The 24,607-nt window shown below is 40.8% G+C and overlaps 1 protein-coding gene across 3 annotated transcripts in view; it reads left to right on the top strand.

Annotated features, from left to right (window-relative positions):
• The window catches only part of SKAP2 (src kinase associated phosphoprotein 2), a 186,375-nt gene extending 174,316 nt beyond the window's left edge, over window positions 1–12,059 (top strand). For 2 of the 3 annotated variants that reach the window (XM_032773814.2, XM_032773813.2), the window contains 2 exons: window positions 8,868–8,969; window positions 9,363–12,059. In XM_032773814.2, the coding sequence (XP_032629705.1) occupies window positions 8,868–8,960 (93 nt within the window). In that variant the 3' untranslated portion in view covers window positions 8,961–8,969; window positions 9,363–12,059. Of the gene's footprint in view, window positions 1–3,161; window positions 3,221–8,867; window positions 8,970–9,362 lie in introns of those variants that run through there. The other variant, XR_004372797.2, reaches the window with a different exon arrangement.
• The last annotated feature ends 12,548 nt before the right edge of the window (window positions 12,060–24,607 follow it).

The raw sequence follows: 24,607 nt of genomic DNA, 5'->3' as shown, positions 1-24,607 counted from the left end.
TTGGATTCTAGGTTAGTTGTGGCGCAATAGTCGGTATTGGCCTCCTGGGTGTATCACATAGTGCACCACTGTGACCGCTCTGGAAAGCAATCTGAATTGGATGCACTGGCCAGGTAGACAGGAAAGCCCCGCAAACTTTGAATTTCATTTCCTGTTTGCCAGCATGGAGCTCTGATCAGCACGGGTGGCATGCAGTCCCAAATCTCAAAAGAGTCCAGCATGGACCATACGAGAGATACTGGATCTGATCGCGTACAGGGAGACTAATTGTTCTATCAGAGCTCTATTACAGAAGACGAAATGCCAAAGCATTTTGAAAAAAATCTCCAGGCTATGATACAAGATCCACAGCACAGTGCTGTTGACAAACGTAATGAAAACAAAGAATAAAATGGACGCTCATGGAGGGAGGGAGGGGTACTGAGGACTCCAGCTATCCACGTCCCCACAATCTCCGAAAAGTATTTGCATTCTTGCTGAGCTCCCAATGCCTGTAGGTCAACACATTGTCCGGTGGTTCAGGGTATCTCATCAATTTACCCCTCCTCTCCCCCCATGAAAGAAAGGGAAAAAAATCGTTGCTTGAACTTTTTCAATGTCACCGTATGTCTACTGCATGCTACTGGTAGACACGGTGCTGCGGCACTGTAAGCAGCATCCTCTCCTCCCTTCTCCCAGTGGGCAGACGTACAGTGCAGAAGGACTGGTAGCCGTCCTCGTCATCATCCCGTGAGTGCTCCTGGTGGCCTCAGGTGAGGTCGGCGGAGGCTGGGTAAAAATAGGAATGCCTCCAGTCATCCGGCAGATGGTACGGACGGCTGGTAACCGTCTTCATCATAGCAACTGGGGGCTGAGCTCATCAAGCCCCTCCCCCATTTCATGTCTAAAAGAAAAGATTCTGACTGCCTGGACTATACATAGCGCGGATGCTGGGCTCTCTCCCCCCACCATTTAATGTCCTGCCTGGACTATCATTAGCAGCTGGAGGCTGCCTCCTCTCTTTATCTCACTAAAAAGTCGATGTTTCTTATTCCTGCTTTCTTTATTACTTCATCACACAAATGGGGGGACACTTGCAACGGTAGCCCAGGAGGGTTGGGTGAGGGAGAAGCAAGGGGTGGGGTGTTGAGGGCGCCCCTAGAAATGCATGCAGCTCATCTATTTCTGCATGGATCTGACATGGAGTGGCTGTGCTATCTGGTACACTGTTCTTCTCTAGTACACTTGCCCCATATTCTAGGCAGGACTGACTCTATTTTGAGATACAACCTAAAGGAGGGAATGACCCGGAAGGCATTCCATTTTTGTCTTTGCGTCCCCGGTCGACCTCAGCGAAGGTCAGCCAGGAGTACTCATGACCAGCAGCAGACGGTACAGAACGTACTGATAACCATCATTCTCATCGCCAATTTACAATGGCTGGCAGACGCGGAAGAATGACTGATAAACCGTCTTTGTTATCTTGCAAAGGCAAATGAATGCTGCTGTGTGCACTGCAGTACCGCCTCTGTCAGTGGCATCCAGTGCACATATGGTGCGTGACAAAAGGCAAAACGGGCTCCATGTTGCATGGCTATGGGCGTTCCAGGGCAATCAGGGAAAAAAGGCGCAAAATGATTGTCTGCCGTTGCTTTCACAGAGGGAATGAGTGACTTCATTTACCAGAATCACCTGCGACCACTGTATTGGACCATCATGCATTGGGATCTCACCCAGAATTTCAATGGGCAGGGGGACTGCGGAAACTATGGGATAGCTACAAGATAGCTACCCACAGTGCAACGCTCCAGAAATCGACGCTAGCCTCGGTACATGGACGCACACCACCGAATTAATGTGCTTAGTGTGGCCACATGCACTTGACTTTATACAATCTGTTTTACAAAACCAGTTTATGTAAAATCGGAATAATCCCGTAGTGTGGACATACCCTGAGAGAGTACTAAGCATCTCTCAGGAGGTTCTCAGCTTTGCACAGGATCTGGCTCTTAGAGACAGAGTGAGAGAGAACTTCTTGCAAATTGTTGCATTTCAAACTTCTCTTTTTATGGGAATATTCTGTACACTAAAAAATAATTGGACAAAAATATACAGATAAATATGGAAGTGGCTAGCATGTTTCCATTGAATGCACTCTACCAAACTGCAATAACCTTTTAGACCTGGATCTCTTAAAGTCTTAAGTAGATGCTTACCTTTACACATTGATGTTGGAGGTAGGGGGCAGTAGGCAGGGGCATCTGTACCCAGCATATAAAATTAAAAGCATAGGCATTTGCAGGATCGGGATCTTTGTTTTGTTGTTACCTTTATACACTACATAGAAAATGAATGTGTTGGCAAAAATAGTTTTAATTTTAAATTAGCAGCTTTCTTTCATTCTTTCAACCGGATGCAATCGCTTTGTTGCTTAATCAACATCTGTAAAAAACAAAAGCCATCAGCCACTGTGTATCAGAATGAACAACGAAAATATATCAGCAGTTTAGAAAACAGTTAGCTGTTGCTTAGGGTTACCCTTTTGTTTTATTTGGAAAGGATTTTTCCCCTTCTCTCCTCCCCCCTCCTCCCTATATACTATGTGCCTTGTGAAGCAATTCATTTTGCAGTTATTGAACTTCTTCTGAGTGTTATTTTCATACAGTAAGCATCATACAGTAAGCAACTCTGGATCTTGATAACATTTCTACGTAAGGAGAAAGAAGCTTTGTGTTAGTAATTACCTAACATTGTCAGGAACTGACTGCAGGCCTCTTTCTAGTGATAACAGAATAACTACATAATACAGCTTTATAGCACATGATTAATAGAAAATAATTACACATCCTACAAAGGGACACAATATTTCTTATAAATTGACTAGAATGGTTTCCTGTAGATTAAAGGACTCTTCATTATTTTATCAGTCCTTCTGAAGTATAGTCACTTTCCTCTGTTAGAACTGATGGTAGGAGCTGAATGCAGTGAGGGATACCAGATGGTGAGCTTTCTCAAAGCTGAGGTCCTACTTGCTGCCTGCAGGATACCATGCTTCTTAACTTTTAAGAGTACATATGATCTGTTATAACCAGATTCCATTTCTACTGCATTTTTAAACTATTCTGTAGTTCCCACAAATGTGGATTTTAGTCTTTATTTTATTCCACGCCTGTCTTATACAGCAATAACAGACATACGGAACCTCAAGACAACACTGATTCAATTGCATTACTTTGTCACTGTAAGTAATTTATCATTGATAACAATAGTAGAAACAATACATCAAGTTAGATTTTGTATATGGGCGTGCCGGAAGGTGAGCTTTAGCAGTATTTAGAGGGGGACATACATAAATTAACCAGTTTAAAAAGGAGACTTCTACGTAGTGATGGTCTGAAACCTGAGGTTAAAATATTGTATTCTTGGTAACCAGGAACCTTTATTATATTTTTATTCCAACTTCTATGGACTGCAGATGGTTTAGTTGGGATTCATGTTGCACTAGAGGCTCATGCAAAGAATAGTAATGATAAAGTTAAGGCTTTTGTGTTGCAGTCTTATCTATATGGTCTAATGGCTGCAATGAATCCATAAATTAGCTTACTAGACTGTTACATCACGATCAATTTCATCTTATTACTTAGCTTCACACAAGAGCATTAAATGGCATATTACTAAATAGCAAGAAATGGAAAATTTTCAAAAAGCAACATGTTTGTAATTTTATATTGAGCCATCTGAATAGCTTTTTAAAAGTTCATGTGGTATCAAAGTTCACACAATGTCTTTAAGTGAAACATTTTCAAGCAATAATTTAGTCCACAACCTTTTTCTGTGCCATTTGTTGTAAGTGGTTTAATGACCACTTAACTAAGCCTCTTCCCTGATCTCATGTATTGTTTGTTTTTGGTGATGTCTAGTAAAACTTGCTTAATCAATCTTTCTTGGGCTCACTTCATGAGTTCACATAACAGCTTTAAGTATGTTGTTGCTTTTTCATTAGAAAGATTTATGGGTGAAATTCCTTTAGCATAGGTGAGTGCTGGCATCTTGAGCAATTACCAGTTTTCAGTCTAGAGATAGTTTGTATACTTAAGCAGCATAGTGTGATATATATACAGAAAATTATAAAATGTGTTAAACAAACAAGCTGAGCTGGAACATTTGTAGCCTTGGTGTGAGAACACTTGCTTAACCTTTAAGGGTTTTGACTGTAATGTGTGCTTCATAACAATTCCTCCAATTCTTCCTAAAATGCAGCCGGGGATTATTCTCTGACTGGCAGCCTCATTCAGATTGCCCTAGGATTTTATAGACCAGGTAGCTCCCCACAATCCCTTACTGCAGAGTGGAAAAGGAGATGGAATTCCTTCCCTAGTTTCTCCCAGTCATGTGTGCTCCAGCTTAAATAAATGTGTTTTCTGTACTGGATTATTTTAACCTCCTATTCATTTTAATATTCTGTGTATCAGAGGATAGGACTTTCAAATGACCAGTATTCTATTTATCTTGGAGGAGAGGAGAAGGGAATCTCTTTAATCTGGGAATAGGATCTACCTGCACTCACAACCCCAAAAAATAATAATACATAAATAAAGGGGATAATTAAGGGGTGGGGAGAGAGGGATGATTGGTCATCTTTGGGGCCCTGTCCTGTTAGCCACAATGAGAGTTGAGAGCCTCAAGCACCTTACAGGACCTTTAGAGAATTCCAGAATAGGTCGTGTACGTTAGCCACAAGTCGATATAATTGAGGTTCTAATAAAAATCTGTTAACCCTTAAACTTCTGGTCTCCACTTGGCTGCTATGTCATAAATAGCTTTAGCTACAGGCAAAATAGTAGCTCATGGTATCTTAATAGAACCATCAGTTCAGAAATCCTACAGCCTTTCTTTTCAAAAGAGCAATATGGCAGGAAGCAAATGTTGCTTTTATATATATATATAAAAAAAAAAAAAAAATTCCCCTCTCACCCCTATGGGTGGTATGTGTCTTCCTCAACCTCGGGTCCTCTACCAGAGGCCTGGGAGTTTGAGGGTTCTGCGCAGTATCTTTAGCTTTCCTAGCACTTGGGCAGCCTCTGTACAGGGAGAGGCTTGGATGTGGGTTCCGGTGGTGGGATCTGTGATGCACTCCACGCAGCTTAGGAATCACAGCCCCGTAGGGCTCGCTACCACCACTGGACCCTATTGGCCTCACTTGCCATCACCTCTCTGAGTTCCTCTTTCAGGCCCTGGTACTTCTCCAGCTTCTCAATTCCTTCTTCCTTGATGTTGCTGCGTCACTGTGGCACTGAGCTATAGTTGGTGCTACACCAGCCGCGGTCTCTGCTCCTTGTCTAATACCACGATGTCTGGTTGATGGCCAGTACCTCGGGCCTGTCCCCGTTCTGATTCTGGGAAGTTCCCATCAGAATCGTAGCCTGCTATTCTCCACAACCTTTGCGGATATCTCCCATCTGGTCTTGGGAGGGTTCTAGCCATAGCGCTGTGTCAGGATGTTTTCTTGTACACAATGCCTAGCCACTTGGTGTGGCCGCAGTGTATGCTGGGTCCTGCGCTGCATCTTAGCATCCTGCCACTAATGTGTTTGGGAGCTGTCCTCTGAGGCTCTCTGCACAGTCTGCACCTTGGGTCCTCTCTAGGTGGAGAATCCACCGCTACAGTGGAGCTTGGTTGCTCAAGTGCCTGTTCTCTTGTGCTGCAGGGATCATTGCCTCAGTGATGTCTTTTAGTCCAGCGCCTTTCCAGCGCAGCTGTAGGATTCTCCAGATGTCAGCCCACCTCAAGCTATCTGTCGATGGTTAAGGCATCCCAGGAGGGTCTTGCTTGCCAGGCCACTGTGCTTCTGCGTGGTCTTCCTCCATGTCTGGCTGCTGCTGGGCAGGCATTCCCTCAGCACTCATCTGTTGGGGGCCATCTTACTGATGTACTCCTGGATTTCCGGGTTTCCACGAGGATAGTGGCCTTTGACGCTCACGCAAGGCCCGCCCGCCTTCTTTCCGGCTGGAATCAGTGGCAGTCTTGGGGTGTGGCTGGGTGTGAAACCTCGCTGCATTGTGGGTAGCTTCTCCGGGTTTTTCACATCGGCAGCGCCATGTCCCTCTTGCCAGCGCACTATACCGGCAGGTACTGAATGGACCGCAGGGCGTTATCTCGTTGAAATGGCGTGGATCTGTTTCTGTCTCCACTAGGACTGGCTCTTCAGGACTGGTCTTTATCCTTGTGATACTTGGATGTTGCTGTCTTCTCTTGCTTCCTCATCGGTTGGTTTCGGCCATGTGACTGGCGGGGTCAAGGTACTTGCCTACTGTCTGTATTCTGCTGATGTGCCCGCGGTGTGTTCACGCCCGATCAGGTCTGAGACCTCCCTCTGTCACTACCAATGGCGTCGGCCACACTCTCCACAGTCCGAATGACATCCGATATCTCACTGTAGATCCGCAAGTCAAGGTGGATTAAGCGTATCGATGTCTCGTTCATTCTACATCACACTTGATGGTCATCCATGTAAGGAGGTGCTGATGGTATTCCCTCCGAACCTGTACGTATCCAGTCCTTGTGATTACTGCTGGGGGGTTTAAGCCCATGCAGAACAGGCAGCGGGGACAGTGCATCACCTTGGATGGTTTGCCGCACGTTGATGGCCACTTGGCAAGGGTTGCCATTGATGATGACTTCTAGTGTTTCTTTCCATAGTCTGCCATTGAGGTTCTAGGAGAGGTCCTTAGTGTCTGTTGATGATTGTATAGCGCCAGAATTCACAGATCCTACGTGGTGGCGGCAGTTGAGGAGTGGCGGATAGGGGCTGGTCCCATATAGTCACATGTGCAGCGGTCCAGAGTTGGTCTGGTCTAGGACCTTGAGTCGTTGGCGACTGCTCTATCTAGTGAGCAACTGGTTGTTTGGAGCCGCTGGTGTGTGTCCCAATCGCACTGGCTGTGCCTCATGTACTGGCCCATGTGGTCCTGGAGCTGGCGAGCTATGACCTGATAAGACTGTCCATGTTGTGGGGAGGCAGTTTATGGCCGGTAGTGTGGCCGGGGTTCGTCCTCGTGCAGGGTCTGCATTGATTCAGGGTACTGTCCTTCCTTGTTGGAGCGCAGTTTGGGTGGGAGCGCGTGCGCAGGCAGCTGGTTATCGTGTACTAGGCCGTATCAGGGGCAGGCTGTTAGAGTCGTTAAGGGCCACGTAGGGTGTGGATCTATGTTGGTCCAGGCTGTCCAGCTCAATATGTTTTTGACGGTTGCCGCTGCTGGGTATGTCTTCGTACTGTGAGGGGTGGAGTGGTGTCTGGGCGGGGTTAATTGCTGTTGGGGGCTCGTTTCTTCCAGGTCCTGTCGAGCAATTTGCACGGTGTTTGGTATGTCGCGTCTCCATATGGTCTTCGCAGTACTGTTTCTGGGTTCTGCGGCAGGGTGGCTCGCTTGTTATTGTTGTTGCAAGCGGCTAGTTGGAGTACATCCTGGATGTGGCCTTGGAGAACAGGCATTTACTTTTTGGCCTCTGCTCTCCTAGTGTATCTCCTTAGCCCTGGTAGCCAGTGCTGTGACTTGTTTAAGCAGTCTCTAGGGCTTCAGATGAGTCAAGGCCCTGGTATTTTTTTCAGTAGCAAGTCTTATCCTTAATCTCTACACCCTTCTGTATTTCCACCAAACGGACTACATTTCCTCCGAGTCGCCTTGATCTTATCCTCCAACCTCAATTTATCCAGGGTGGGTACATACTTGTTGTTCTTCTTGATCGTGTAGCCAAGCATCTCCAGGATTACAGAGGCTGTAGCGTATACCAGTTCATTGGTTTGAGTTATGGTGGTAGTAGGGATTGTTATGAGGGCTCTATTGGCATCTTCTAACATACTATCTGATGGTACTGGACTGCGGATATATATATATATAAATAAAATATATATATATTTATATATATATATATAAATATATATATATATAAATAAAATATCTGTGTATTTTACATTTTCCATGTTTGTTCCACAGTAATTATCTTACTAATCAATCCATTTTGAACAGAGTCTCTGTTTTAATAATGCCTCATATGTAACTCTGTGTGTGTGGGTGGGTGGTGTGTGCGCGTGGGTGGGTGCGTGCGCGCGTGTGCGTGCACCTGCAATTTCAGCAGTTACAGTTTATTGAACTCTTGTTAAAATTGATCTTAAAATATTTACCTCAAGGAAAAAAATTAAATTTGGATCCCACAATACTCTTACTTGGTATTGCTTTTTGGAAAATATTCTCTCTTTAAATTATTATAATCCATTTTGTTTCATATTTATCTCAATAAGCCTAAACAAATTTAAAACAGAAATACATTAGTCATCTGTCAGACATATGAGAGCTGTGGTAGGATTTTCTGCAAGGTTAAAGTAATGGTATACTTTGTCCATAAAAAGAGAATATGCATTAGATGTATGATTGCATTCCTTTCATATTTGAGCTAAACATTATTTTAAATAATTTGATTGCAAGTCCCTTTAAATTTAGTCTTATGGTACTGAAAGAATTCCAGTCAATTTTCATACTTCAGTATTCCACTGTTGGATATTAGTGACAAACAATAGGATTTTGTATAGGTTTGGGGGTGAAGAGTATTGGAGAAAGGGGAGATCAAGTGTGGTTTTTACCTGTTGTAGAGAAACAATTGATAATTTTTTCAAAACACTAATAAATATGTTGATCCTTTTAAAATGTAATGTATTTCTTTGCCTAACCATGCATTTTTAACACCTCAAACAAAAGGATCTAATGTTTTTAATTTTAATTTCAAGCTCTTATAACTGTATATAAGAGGGAAACATCCATAAGGAGTTTCATACAAACTGTATCGCATTTATATCAGACTAAAGGTTAATATTGCGTATTGTTTTCAATTAGGACTACGATAGATTTGGCTGGTGGGTAGGAGAAATGAAGGGAACCATTGGCTTGGTGCCTAGAGCCTACATAATGGAGATGTATGATATTTGAGAGGCCTGGGTAAGTACATTTTAATCCAATCTTATGTAATGGTTTATATGTTCCCTTGTTCTCTGTTTCATAAGTATTTCTTTCCTGGAACCTTTGCAGGAGTTCTGTTGACAAATATATTTTGCCACAATCTTTATATTACAGTTCAATTAAAGAAGCTCTGCTGGGTTTGTATATGAAATAAAAAATAACTATTGTGTTCAGAATAAGATCTATTCCATAACCAGCTTCCTTTTCTTTGTTCTTTCATAGAATCAAGTTTGCAAGCTTTTTGGTTAGGTTAGGTGCTTAATAGCGTGTGTGTGCATGTGTGCAGTTAGAAATATATGGAAACGATAGCTATTTGGGGTTTGTTGGCTTTTTGGCTAACCGTGTGCTATAAATGTCATTCTTCCTAATCAGGAGAATCCTGCAATTACAATCAAGAGTGATGTACAACTGCACCTTCCAGACCTGGTTTTCAAAATGCAAGGATTCTACTCTGTGAACTTGTTTGATGGGTGTAGTCAGACCACCATACCAAATATATTAAACATAAAATATTTTTTAATTTTTCTCCATTTCTGTATACTTTAATCTTTTTGGGAAAAGTGCTCTGTTCAATCCTTTGTTATATAACTAAAGTACTGTGACACTCAATAGAAGATTTTCGTTAACATGTGATGCACAAGCAGCAAAGCTGTACCTGTTGCTGTTTTGCTGAAACATTAAGTGCGCTTTGTAGTTATAGATATATTCTGTTTAAATGGAATCAGATAATTTTTTTCTATGTACATTTTAAAAATTTAGCAACACATTGACAGTTGAAAATCATCGTTCTCCTCATGGATTTTAATAACATTAGCCTTTTGATAAATTCACTTCACTGGGACTGCAATGTATAATTCCATAGAAAAACTAGGTAAATTCCTGTGCAATAATGCAAGTTTTAAAACTAACATACATCTAAAGAAACGTTCTACATTTCTGCATGATTTATTTCTTCATATAATTTTAGTATTTTTTATGTAGAATAAGAATTTATAGTCACAAAATAATATATAAAACCAGATTCTCAATTCATGTAAATCCACTCCATTAAAGTCAGTAGAACTACATTGATTTACACCATGTTATCGTTATTGGCAGACTTGCATCATGAGAAATGTGGTCATGAGAATAAAACAGAGAGAATTGAAAATGATTATATTCTGGGTTGACAATACATGTTGTATTTAAAAAAAACATTGGTGGATGATTCTTTACCAGTGAAAAAGTTTATATACCTGTTGTGATATTGTTGAAGTATGGATGTTGTCATTAGGTCAGTTCTACAACCTTCCTTATGTAAATAATCCTTGCTTGCATAAGTAGTACCACAGAAGTCTATAAAACAGCTTATGTGAATGCAGGTTATTTGCAGTCTTGCCAGTATCAAATCCAGAATCTGAAGTTACTGAGTTAAAACACACACACCCCAAGCAAACATTTCATTTACACACACAAAAGCACGACAATTCAGAGTCAATACTTAAAATCCGCTTATTCTACTTAAGTGCTGTGTATTCTAGTATGTAAGATCACCAACTATCTAGAATCTCCAGCACTGCTGGAAAGAACCAGGGATAGCATTGTGATTTGTGAGGCCTCAAGCTGCCAAAAAGGCAGGTCAAGCCAGTCTGCAAGTTGCTGAGCCTACGCAGGTCCTCAGTAAGCTGCTTGTGCTGTTTATGCTTCAGGCTAACCCTGAAAACAGAATGAGTTAAAAGATATTTTTGTCTGTGTGTGCTTTGACCACTAACATTACTTTATTTTACCCTTTGTTATATAAGACTACCAGTAGGAGTAAAATCGGGCGAGGTTTTATGGTTATTTTATAAACATATATTTCTGAGAAACGGTCATCCAAACCAGGTAATCTATGAAGCATGAAAACTATAGATTGTAAATTTAGATCTTTATTTTCTCAAGTATACTTCTGGATTGTATTTAGAACGTGAACTGTCAATATCGCAAGAGCTTTTTCTCATTAACATGACTGCACAATAAATCGACATGCTGAAAAGTCTTCCTATTACACAATAAAGAAATTCACCACAACTGCTTTTCTTTTTGTGACAACTCCCTTTTTTGTCAAATAAACAATATACACACTAGTCACCTGTAAAATTAAATTAACAAAAGGAAAATCATCTGAGTTATACTAAATTTGATTTTTTTTAGAGATACTTTAAATGCCAAGATTAAACCCACAGCAGATTTTTACAGCTGAGTGAAACCCCTTGAAATGAGTGGTCTTGTGCTGACAAACCCTGAACTACAGCAGCGCTAGTGGGCACCACCGTTATATTTTGGTATAGTACTATAAAAAGAGAAGAATTTGCAATGGTTTGTCAGTAGATGGCAGCAGATTTTTGTAGCATGTTGAACTGGTTGGAAACCCTTCCCCCCACCAATGTGTGTCTTATGCACAGGCACATCATTTGCAACTTAAAACATTTGGAGGGCTCCTTTTTCTTTTCCTGTTAATCCAGGAGAGGGAGTCCTTAGCCAACTGATGAATAAAAAGCTCTTTGAGCTGTTTTTCCTGATGCTGGTGGCACAAATAGAAATAAAGCATCTTTTGTCCGTAGTTTCTAGATCCTTTGTTTTTTGTCACTTAGTACAATGTGCGAGGTTGGCAAACAAACAACATAAATATTCCAAAACTAGGATATTTTGAAACAGAGACCCATAACTCTGACCCAAAACCCTGACCCGAAATTTCTTGGAATAAACCAACAATGTAAAGCAGAAAAAAAATGTTTACTTTAAATCTTTGCAAATACCATAACCTTTTTTGGATAAGAAAGTTCCCATTAATAGAACTTATACAAAATAGGGTGTTAGAAAATATGCTTAATTGCTTTGTTTTTGTTGTTTACTTGGGTTTCGTTTGCCTTTCTGTGAACAGTAAGACAGCAAATTTTTTCCAAAGAGGCTTGTAAGTCATATTTTATAAAGCATTTTTATTTGATTATTTGCTCTGTACTGAATTTGTACTATATTGCCATTAGATCTTACAATAATGTTCCACTCTGCAAATTTTAAAGGTTCAAATAAAGTTTAATTGTTTGCAAACTGTTATGATGCTAATAATTCAACAGCCTGCTGTGTTACTAATGAAATTACTTTGTTATGATTAATTTGGAAAATAGTGTGTTGATTGTAGTAATTAAGCACAACAAGGTGAAGTAAATGATTCTAATGCCATCTGGCCTCCAAACTGAATGAAGAAATGAAATGGGGCTGTCATCTGAATTTATTCAGAGAAATAAGGGGAATACAAATGTCTTTTATTGCTGTAGCACCCAGACATAACTGTACCACCTCTAGGATGACTTCATGTACTTCTGTGTACATAATTCTTTCACTTTGCATTACTTGCTTCAAGGTCACACATTTTACCTGCACGTAGGTGGGATTTACTTCCTTAACCACTAAGTACATATACAGCAGTGCATGCTCCTGAGGTGTCAACGATTTCAATCAAAGTTGAAGGATGAGATTTATAAAAGTGCTCAGTATTGGCCTTAAAGTCAATTATAAAACTTCTATTGACTTTAAGGGAACCAGAGTTAGGCCAAACCTGAACATTTAATGAAAGAAAATCCCACCCTACGTGTTCAAGGCCAAATGCATAATCTATATTCAGTTTTGCTCTGCAACAAATGCATAACACCCATTTTATAGTAGCTCCATCTAGATTGTATTTCCATTAGGAGGGGTATAAAGTTTAACTCCCTTATGATCTGATCCAAAACTCATTGAAGTCAATGGAAAGACTCCTATTGAATTCGGTGGCTTTTGGATCAGGCCCTTAAAACACCAAGTCAAAAGAAAAAGAAAAAAAGCCATATCATTTTCAAAATGTCCTCTGCTGAATTTGCTGCCGGTCAGGCTTCTGTCTTAGGGAGGTGCTGTTGTTTCTATAAGCTCTGCTTTTCCTTTGACTAAATAATCAGACACACAGGATCCGACATAGCCAAGAGATAGAAACTCAATTTTGTTCTATAAGCAAAGGGACTGAAGAAGAAACCAGTGGGGGTCGGGAGCCTGATCTCTACCAAGTTAACCAGTTCCTGCAGCTGAGCTATATCAGAGTTCATACACAAGAAAAGATATCGAAGTACATGATTGTTGAACACCACTATGCTACACAGACAACTGGAAAAGCCACACAGACGTTTTTCCTCCAGCTGATTGCAGGGACCCTAAATGAACTCCAGTTATAAAAGGGAAAAGGAGTAACCATCCATTAGATATGGATTAGAACATACAGAATGGTTATAAAATTAAGTGTTGATATTAGATTTTACCCTCTCCCCATTTTAGAATAGTTTAAGTCAAATTAAAGGAACTATTCAGAGTACGTAAAGTTGTGACAGAGCATGATGATGTAGGAAGGTTTTCTAGAAGTATGTATGTAACTCACTGTATTATGCATGATATGTATTATGGGATAGCAGGATACAAATGACAATTGGAACACATCTTTAAGACATTCATTTGTCATGGTTTGTAATGTCAGTGTTCCTCAAAGACCTGATTCATTCAGGCAACCACATGTGCATGTGTTTAGGTCCCTCCCTGTTTAGCAAAATATGTCAGCAAGTTGGTTTGGAGCTAAGAATGCTCAGCCACAGCACCCATTTTAGAGCTATTTTCTCTATCCTCATCCTCCTTGGGCTGAATCCCTTGCTGCTCACACTAACATGCTTCAGATTGTGGGCTAGCTCATCAGTTTGTAATCCAGCCCAGACTCAGGTGCTTTGCTGCACTTCCCCTGGATCAAGCTCGTAAGGTGGGAGTCTCTCTAATTCTGTGGGAGTGAGTAAACAGCAGCAGGCTGCTGCCAGGTATAGTGATGGTGGTAGCAACAGGGGAAAGGGGTGAAGTCGGGGGCCTGCCCACTCTCTTGCCGTCTATGAAAAGCAACAAAGAGTCCTGTGGCACCTTATAGACTAACAGATGTATTGGAGCATGAGCTTTCAAGGGTGAATATCCACTTCGTCAGACGCATGTAGTGGAAATTTCCAGAGGCAGATATAAATATGCAGGCCAGAATCAGTCTGGAGATAACAAGGTTAGTTCAATCAGGGAGGATGAGGCCCTCTTCTAGCAGTTGAGGTGTGAACACCAAGGGAAGAGAAACTGCTTTTGTAGTTGGCAAGCCATTCACAGTCTTTGTTTAATCCTGAGTTGATGGTGTCAAATTTGCAAATGAACTGAAGCTCAGCAGTTTCTCTTTGAAGTCTGGTCCTGAAGTTTTTTTGCTGCAGGGTGGCTACCTTAAAGGTTGAAGTGTTCTACAGGTTTTTGTATATTGCCATTCCTAATATCTGATTTGTGTCCATTTATCCTTTTCCGTAGAGACTGTCCAGTTTGGCCGCTGTACATAGCAGAGGGGCATTGCTGGCACATGATGGCGTATATAACATTGGTGGACGTGCAGGTGAATGTGTGTAGGGGAGGGATGTAGCAGCTATGCAGATTCTGCTTCCCCCGCTCACAGGAGCCAGTGGTTTTGTGTTGGGGCGGGGGGAAGAAGGCACTTTTAGCCTCTTCTACTTTTTTGCCCTGACATGCGGAACTATCTGCCCCTGAATTATTAACTAAAACTATAGAAAGACTTTAATCCACTAGATCCTGTTAAAATACTCGCTCTAAATAGACACTGTTTCTGCAGTCAGAGGCCCTCTTCCTAATCAAACAGCTGTGAAGAGAGTCCACAGAAAATCCCAGGACTCTGGTTCAAGACTAGGCAGAGGAAGAACCTCGGTAGCTGAGAGATATAAACCAGATGGAAACCACTGGTGCATTCTGAAAAGTGAGATGCCATCTTCCTCTATTAAAAAGTTAGTGCTGATCCCAGCCTTTTGGGAAGAGAGAGTTTCACAATAAAGGAAGATTTAACACTCAAGAAGATGGCGTCTGTCTTTGGTGGCTCTGAGTGGAGAGAACCAAGTTCAACAAGGCAGAGTCTGAAAACGAACTACTTGTAGGTGAAGAGCCAGATAGTTTCAAATGCTACTCACAGTTAATCTCTTCTTCATTTTCTGCTTTCAGCTAATGCTTGCACTGGATCTTTGCTCCCAGCGTGTCCTGAAGTGCTTGAGAGACTGTAACATGAGGCTCCTTCCCCCACCATTGAAAAGCAACCACTGAGTGGCATGTGATAGGCAATGAACAATTTTACAGCAATAGTATAGAGGTCAGGCGAGAAGATGGAAAAGAATTCCATGTTCAGTTGCAGTGAAGGTGAGGATTTATGTCAATAGAATAAAATTACCACTATGGCCAGATACAGCTCATATAAATGCTCCCACTCTTGTGAAAGTGACATGAGAATTTTAGTAGCCACAAATAATAGGATCTTAGTTTTACAGCTCATATTGCAAGACAGCATCTCCAGCAGTGCAATACCCACCCATTTCTAGGACTCTTTGGGATAGAAGAAAAACTATTGCACGGAATCACCCGCGGACTTCCAATGTTCTGGCAGTAACTAGGTGTTCTTTAGCAGTCTCCCATCCAAGAATTGACATGGCCTAATGCTGCTTTGTAGTGAGATCCAATGGGGGTCATACTGAAAGACAGAGAACAGACAGCCTGTGAGGCACAGGTTCTGAGTTGTTCACCAGCAGTCTTGCAATTCTGAGACCTAATTCTAAATGGGTGGGAAGAGTTGGCTGCATCACAGAAGTGTGTGATATAAGGGAAGCAGGGGCGCCATCTTCCTTTCTGTGGCCCTTTCCCAAGAGAATTCTAGGCATCTTGTTGGATTTAGAGACGACCAAGCAGAGTGGGGATGTGGGGTGGGGAGTTTCACTAAAACAGTGCCCCTCCACCCAGAAGCTGCTTTGTTTTAATTGCTCCTTATCTCTTAAAGGCCAGTAGGTGCATGTATATATGCTCGCTGACACATGCTATTCTAGATATCTTTAATGTAGAAGAGGAAACAATTCCTAGGTATTCTTTTATTCTCTTTGTCTCCAGTTTCTCAAGTCTTCATTTAGTTTACTACACTGCATAGCTATTCACTACCCTGTGGCTTGGGGCCTACTTTTCTAAGGAGCATATCCCTTTTTGGTGTTTCATCTTGGGAGCAAGTAGATAATTAGCCTCTGTCCATTCTGTCCTTTGTGCCTCTGAGGTTGGCACTTGTTGGATGGTGGGGTTTTGTGATGTGGACATTTGCCCACTTACTGGACTGTGACAGCCCATTCACTTTAGAATAGCTGATATCCATGTGATGACAAATCTGGGTCATTATTGACATAAGCCTCCCATGTGAAAGGCTTTATATCCTCTTGTCTGTCCGATGATCTTTCTAGCATCTACCTCTGGGAACTGTGAGTGGAGAGACCTAAGTACAACAATGCAGGGAGCCTGAAAACAAGAACAACTTGTAGATGAAGAGGCAGATAGTTTGTGTCACATTTGAAACAATCTTTTCTTCATCACTTCTAGTGCCACTTCATATGCAGTGTTCAGTGAATGAGCTATTTTATCTCATGGGTTTTGCTAATTGTTGACCAGTTCTTTTCCCTGCTACTCAGAATGCACAGGTTTGCAGATAGACCCTTGAGATGAAGAAGTATGTTGTTTATTTGCTGCATCAGCGAGTAATCAGTCCACCGAAACAGGGCATAGTACAGGGTTAAATGCAAGCTGACACCCACATTCAGGTGCTTGCCTTAAACACCTTGTTGTTATAGATTGTATAAACACTTGTCCTGTTTTGCTAACTCAGTTGTTTATCTAATTGGACTGCTGACCAAACCGTTTACCTGATCAGGTTGCTGACCACACTTTTTACCTGACTGTTCTCTTTCCTTGACCGAACAGGAGGCATCTTTTCACATGTCCCAACACTTAAAATATGCATTCTACGTATCACATCCTACACTAACATTTAATGGGGCAAGAGTCACCATCCACAGTAATATCTGTTAATTAAAAATGTTATCCTTTATAATAAGTTTTGTTATCACAGAGAAAAGCTGGGTGAGGTTATCACTTGTATTGGGCCAACTTCTGTGGGTAAATGAGACAAGCTTTTGAGTTCCACATTTCTAAAAGATGCCTCCTCACCTCAGTACCTGGGCATAAATATTACAGGTCTTTATGGAAGAGACTCTCTCTCTCTCTCTCTCTCTCTCTCACCTTCCTCTTCCCAAGACATTTTGAAGGGTCAGATTGCAAGGAGAGTCAGGTCCTATCTGTCGGTCTCTTAAGAAAACACCTTCCTGAATGTCTGAACCTTTCAATGTGTTCTGAAGGTGGAATGATACAGGCTGAGCCTGAGCTCTGGTGGAAGCAAGCTGGCCCTCTGCTGCGAGTATGCTACTGCCAACCTCTGCAGGCATTACCCTGGGCTCAGTCAGCAGCAGCCTCTCCACTGAACACAGTTGAATCATAGAGGAAGCTTTCACTGAGAAGGCCAGGCTACATCCCATTTAGGCATTTGTAGAGTGGATGAAAACTAGGCTCTTGATTTAGAGCTTGATCCACATAGACAACTGGTACAGAGCATGAAGCCTTAGTGCGATGAGTGCTTGTTGATCTGGCTGGCTTAGTAGGCAGACTGCTTCATGCTGTAGTTTCTGTGTTAGAGTAGTCCACCCTGACACTGACAAAGCATAGGCAGTGGTACATGGGTCATTAGAGAGGAAAGGATGCAGCCACAGAAGGTGGAATCCAAAGTGACATCCAAAAGTAAAGGGAATCTGGCAGGACCATGATGTTATGCGACACTGAGACTCAAGGGACAATAGCTAACAACTGTATTGAGGCCTTTACTCTCAAATGACTGTGGGATATTTATGTAGTTTGATAACCAGAGTTGCTTATTCATTAGTTTGATGATCAGACAGTGATTTCAGTGTCAGTAAATGATGACAGCTGATAGATGTACAGTACAGTAAGCATAATCAATGAAGCTAGGATGTTTATCAAGCCTATTATAGTGGTACTCTGCCTGTCTCTGCAGGCTGTTGAAATGCTCTCTGTTCATACAGACCTTCCCATTATCTGCTGGTACCACAGTGGGAATTTGCAGTGCAAACAGTCACTCCAGGGCACCAGGAAAACCACCAATGACACAAACCTTCCCTGTCTTTCTTTTATATTGTATTCTACTTCAAAACACAGTGAGCTGTAAGGCTTTATACAGTGCATGGGGCGTTAGCCAGGTCACTTCCTTTAACCTCAGTGAAAGGTGCCTCACTAAATCTTTACTTGGGACCAGATTGTTAACCCCTTACTCACATTAGTGAGCAGTTACTCAAACATGCAATCCTGTTGGCTTAAATGGGTCTAACTGGTATGAGTAACTGCCTACAAATACGAGTAAGGGGTTTACAATGTGGCCTTGGTATTTTCAGAATGTAGCTTGGAACGACTAAATGGGTTTTAACAGTGCCTAAGAACATGAGGAAGGAAAGTGAGTAGAGAAATCTGATTTATCTGGGCAATATTCTCTGGTACAAGCCAAAAACAACCATACCTAGTAGTTAAAGGGTTCAGGAAATTTTTTAAAGGACAGGAAGTTAATGACTTTGCTGTCCTGATCTCTAGCTGCCCAGAGTAGATTTCCTAGTGTAAGCCACCTTCCTCTCCTGATGGAAGTATTGGATACACGACTCATTTCTAATTCCCAGTTTATGCAAGCATGGTCTATAGACTCAGGGCTGAATTCTCATTGGTTACACCAATGTACATACGGAATAATTCCACTGAAAACAATGCAGGTACCCCAGATTTACACTGCTGTCATTAAAAGTAACGTGGTCCAGTCTTTCTGTTCATCCTTTCCCTCCTTCTACTAAATGCAAGTAAGAGCAAGCATTATAATTGCCTTCAATAGCCTGTATAATAGAAATCTATTGATGGCAGATGGGTACTCTGGCTAAGCTACTGTCCTTTCAAAAATAGATAAGACATACTGCAGTGTGGATTTATCTTGTTATAAGTGTTTACACAATGTTGTAAAATATCTGTATATGGGACAGTGCCAGTCTCCATTTTATTTTCTCTGGACCAAATTCATTTCTTTCATAATCCGGTAGAGCTCTGTTGACTTCAGTGGAGTTACCCCTGTCAAAACTAGCAGGGAATTTGGACCTTTTTTGTATAACCATCAACACCTAAGTGTTTGCCTTTTCCAATCAGACTAATTCAAGCATTTCATTCTCTCCCAGACTTCCTTCACTCCCTAATTTCAAATGAGATGTGACACCAGCAGACAGGCTGTGGTGGGGGAGGGGGAGAGCTTTGCAGTGGTCAGTGTTGTTATTTTGCTCCATCTAGCATTAGGAATATCTGAGGGCAAACGTTTTACAGCCGTATCTCCCCCACTAGACTTTCAGCAAGAAATGTATTAGTGGGAAACACTAAGAGCACATACTTTTGGTGTGGTTCCTGACATATGATTATTATTAATCCTGTTTACCACAGTAGTGCGGCAAGGCCAACCGAGAACCTGGCCCCATTGTGCTAGACACTGCATAAACACTGTTTACTACCCTGTCTCTGCCGCAGAGACATGACTAGAAATGTAGCTCACCTTCACTACAGGGGGAAGAATAAAATAAAGATGAGTAAGCAGCTTGAATGGCTCACAAGTTCCTCTGCTTGCTATGTATATAAGAAAGATTTAAGAAAAAACTGGTGCTTTCCTCTAAAATATGTTGAAGTTTTTCTGCCAGAAAGGTTCCCCCACTCACAGTGGCCCCCATCCAGCCAAGTACCTGTATAACTTTTAAACACATGATTAGTCCCCCTGACTTGAATGACACTTAAATGCATACAGAAGTGCTTTGCTGGATTAGGCTAATGTTAGCGATTGAGTGACATCTGTCAGAGCTGAATTGTTACCATTTGGAGATGTGAGCGATGGAAGTAGGTGTAAATGTATCTCTTCCTAAGCATTCATTTGATCAGCCGGCTACAGAATACCTGTATTCTACAGGTTAAAATATTAACCTCATTCAGCTTCATTGAGCCTAACCGACTCCAGGCCTGGAGCCTATTCTAGTCATTCTTCCCCTGGACACTAACAGAATTACATCTGCAATAAAACTGGCCCCCAAGTGACTTTCTCTAGTAAGTGTTCCATCGTGATTCTTCAAATAGTACCACTTGCCTCACTTTACTTCACAGCATGTAACGATTGTACTTTCAAGCATGTTTGAATGTACGGAACATTACATTGATTTCAGTTGCCATGAAGAGCATTTTAAACATTTACTTTTGAGCAGAACAGTTACAGTTTGAAGCTACAGCCATTTATCCATCTAAAGTATTTAGATTGTACTTATCAGTGTGGTAGCTAAGTGCCTTACAAAATAACCACAAAGCCACCAAGGATCTTCAATTTTCTCCTCTGGTTCTTTCTAGCCTTCCAGGAGCACACATGGCCTGATCCAAAGTCCACTGACGCTGGTGGAAAAGCTTCCATTGTCTTCAGTGTGCTTGGATCAGGTCCCTATTTAAGGATACATTTCTTTTTTTCTTCCCCCTCGTCTTTTCATTAAGTGCATTACATTTAATTCTGGTAGCGCTCTTTAGCTTTGTGAATAGTCCTTTTAGGAATGTATTTCATTCTGTGCCTAAGAATGTTCTCTGTGATGTGGCTACCTGGTTTTATTGAACCACACGTCAGAAAAAAAAATTACCTTTACTGTCAAAACTGACAGTAATTACAAGTCCAAATATATAGCTGTGATTGACTTGTGAAACGAAAGCAGTAATATTTCGCGTTTGTAAGTTGGCTTATGTAGAAGACATAGCCCAATATTTTCCATACAAGCTAGCCTCTCTTTATTTGTTTTTATGTGTGTGTCTGTGTGTGGGGGGAATGCAGTCAGTACTGTGTATGACATAACACGTCTGCTTCTGGGAGAAAATTGAGTACTTCTTTTTAGCTAAAAAGCAGCAAAAGGAAAATCAGGAAGGGTTAGACACACAGGTCCTTTTATGTTTCTCTTTATGCTTTGGTTTACAGCACTAAATACTGTATATTGATTACTTAATTGTAGGAGAAGCATACTTAGACAGGAGCATCATTATAGCCTATTTACTGCCTTAATTTTTAAACAGTTTTTAAATTTTAAAACTGGTTATTGCACTAAATGAAGTGCTGTGCTCCTGTATGCCCCCGCATGATATAATAGAACTTTCTTACTGTGTCTGTTTTACTGAAAGATCATTCTGTTTAGGTTCTTCTTTTCTGTGGCATTTTGTATAAACAGAAAATCTGTCAGTTGTGTTTATGCTCATTAAGGACATGTGAAACCCAGATCAGAGTAAGAAAAAAAAAATTTGAGACAAGAAGCACACATTGGGGGGAGGGGAAGAAGGAAAGGGTCAGGTGAATGTTTTATATTTCTCCAGTCTGAGTGTGCAAGTTTAACCTGTTTATCCAGTTCAAAAATGCTTAAGGTTTACAATAACCTGTTAAATAATATTCAGTGTTTTATATGTAGTTCTGAGGCTTAAGCGTTTAACTTCAAAAGTAGCAAAAGGAAATACTGCTTTTCTGAAGAACAAATTCAGCCTTAAAGTCAAATTACTTCCTGAGATAAATCAAAGGCACAACAAAAAAAATTGACTTTATCTTAATCCAGTATGTTGCCATTTAGCCTCAGTGCAAAAAAAAAACACACATTCAAGCTATGCATATTAAGAGCTACAAATAAGCATTTAAAAGTGGCATCGACAATGCTGTATGTTACTTCAGCTGTACAGTACTAGGTTTTCTGGCCACATCTGAGAAAAGCTCCAGTTTTTCTTATGAGAGAAAATACTCTCCTATTTTACTTTATTATCTCTAGTCTTAAAAAAAAAAAAAAAAAAAAAAAAATCCAAAACAGGGGAGTAAAGAACGGACCTGGTAATTTCTTTGAATCCTAATACAGTTTGTCTTCTTAATGAACTTGCTACACTGCCCAGAAAACAGTCCTCTGCAAATAAACATGCTGGAAGTGATTTAGCCACAATGTCCAGACTGTGTAAACAGCTAATTATTACAGTAAACTTGTCAATAAATATGCATTATAGCTCCCTTTTCAAACATTAACCAACTTATTTTCTTGATAAAAAGGTATAAATTGTATTTTTATGTCTGGGTGGGTTTTGTTTTCATTGCACTTCTTGCTGCACTAAAGACGAAAGAGCACAAGCCCTAATGCTCTAAGTAATTCCTGGATGTCAAAAACTCCTACAGTTGTTTATTAACATAATGTGCTGTGTTTCCTTTCACAGTAAAATGAACTCAAAGCTTTCACAATCTGATCTTTAGTCATGGCATGTTCAAAAAAAAAAAAAAAAAAAAGCTATAAAACCCATTATTGTAGTCGCTGCAGTTCTAGGGTAGACACACAATTAAAACCAGCTTATTAGAGGGAGGAAAGTTGCATTAGGCCTGAGAGATAAAATACAAAAATGCAGTCATTTCCTTTTAAAAAAATGAAGTCCTTTTTTCAGAATTATGATATCATGTTGGCCATAATTGTGGCATAAACTTCCTCCGTCCTCCCCACCCCATTTGCTTTTCTTATATAACTGGTACATTAGCATTAGAAAAGCAGAATGATATTGAATTCTAATGAGGTCTGGCCTATATGCTCCGGTAGAAGAAGAATGAGGATAATTCATCTGTATACTACAAAGCATTCAGAACTCCATGAGCATCCCTGTGGCTTCAGCTTGTAGTGCTGATCATCTGTTCCTATTTGAGAGGGGCTTCATTGCTCGGAGCAGCATCTGAGCTGGGGAAAACATAGTTAACCACTTTACTGCTAGCTTTTGTGATATAATGACAATTTAACATTGTGGCTATTTTTTTGTTAACCTGCTTTAAAAAGGTCTTTAAAAGGGTTTAATTTAATCTTCTGTTTAGCTGTGCCTGCCAGGTAAAATCTAAGGAGGAAAATGATGTGGAACACAGCAGTGTAAAATGCCTAGCCAGTATTGGTAAACATGTCTATTTTAAATAATCAGTGTAACGACAGGCAGCCATTTGCTCCAGAAATAATCTTTATATATATTATACACACACACACTTTTGTTCTGATATTTTTCTGTTGCCTATTTTCAACCTAATTTTTTAATCTTTCGGATACTCAGCAGAATTGCACGTTTTTATTATTATTTTTTAAAATTCTATTTACCAAAAGCCCAGTAGAAAAGATTTGTGCAAGTTGCCATGTAAAATTATCGGCACAAAAAGGCATTGGGGAAGAGAGCGAAGGCTGTGCCAAACAGATGGCACACCCTGCTGTGTTTTTGATTGAAAGAGAAAGGTAACATTTGCAGCCACGTCAAAGAGATCGTGATCAGCTAAACAAATTGGTCTCCAAAGTACACGGTTGTTGGAGCAAACCCTGCTGCAGGGTGCAAGTAAGCCTGTATTTCATAATAATGCTATGTGTGAGTCTTTCTGAAGTGAAGGGAGATGTCCCTGGCTCATCTATCCAAGGCAAGCAAAAGCCTTTGTTGAAATAGACTGCAATACACTCTGCAAAATAAGCAGCGAAATCCAGAGCCAATAAACGCCAATCTTTCTCTGATCATCTTCAGAAACCTCCAAATAATATTCATTTCAGCCCAGTGGGCTTTATGTTCAGTGTATCAGGTGTCCAGGGGTTACAGTGGATGAAATTGGTATGTGGTTAAAAAATGGAAACTCAATGCCAGATAATCACAAAGCAATTGGCAGAGAAGGATATTACCAGAAAAACCCTCATCACGCCTGCATTCTCTCCGCAATACAAACATCAAGTATGGCAGAGGAAGTGTGTATGGGGGGCTGCTTTTTGAGGGGGGGACCTCATCTCAGCTGGCAGCCTTATTCCGCTTCAGTAAAGACAAGGTACAGAAATGTCCTTTGGGTGACATTCAAAACTCGATATAAATCCTCTGCTTTATGAGACTGCAGTGCAATAAATTACTTAGCCTAATTGTAGATGTAATGAATTACCGTAATTAGTCATGGGCTACATTAAATTAATCAGCATGGTACATTATTTTCCTAAATTACATCTTTGCCTTTCTAAGCCACCAGTGCAGTAATCAGTGTTTCTTGCAAGAGGGGAATGATGCTGTAATGAGAAGCCTTTCTGCTCCTAGAACAGTGACAGGAGATGAATTTTGATGTGAGACAGGACGGGTTTGGAGACACTGGAGCCTCAACTTGTGCTGAAGTGTCTTTGGTTGTTAATGATGCTCTAGTCCTCCTGCAGGGGAGCAGTGGGCTGTATCTTGTGAAGGTTGTGGAAGATTGTCCTCACAGGGGAAGAAAAACACTTAGATGGTGCTTTAAGGCAAATAATATAGCTGATACAACAAGTCACAGAGCAGTGGGGTGGCAGACAGATAATGTCTCTGGAAATATTAATAGATTTAGAATGTTCTTTTACATTGCTTGATGAGATTTATAGTTACCAGGTATTTTTTATGATTATTATTCAGACCGTTTGGATCTGAGTTAAAGCCTGGAGTTATTTTTGTTTTTTACTTAACCCTCCAGCTGTTCAGTAGCTTGCTGTTGTTTATCCGTGAATAAGTCTGGAAGCACACCATATTAGAGCTAAATATTATTCACAATTCAGCAAAATGTTGGT

This window comes from Chelonoidis abingdonii, chromosome 2 (assembly GCF_003597395.2).
Source record: "Chelonoidis abingdonii isolate Lonesome George chromosome 2, CheloAbing_2.0, whole genome shotgun sequence".
In the NCBI taxonomy this organism is placed as follows: domain Eukaryota; kingdom Metazoa; phylum Chordata; order Testudines; family Testudinidae; genus Chelonoidis; species Chelonoidis abingdonii.
This window is presented reverse-complemented; position numbering and strand designations above follow the sequence as displayed.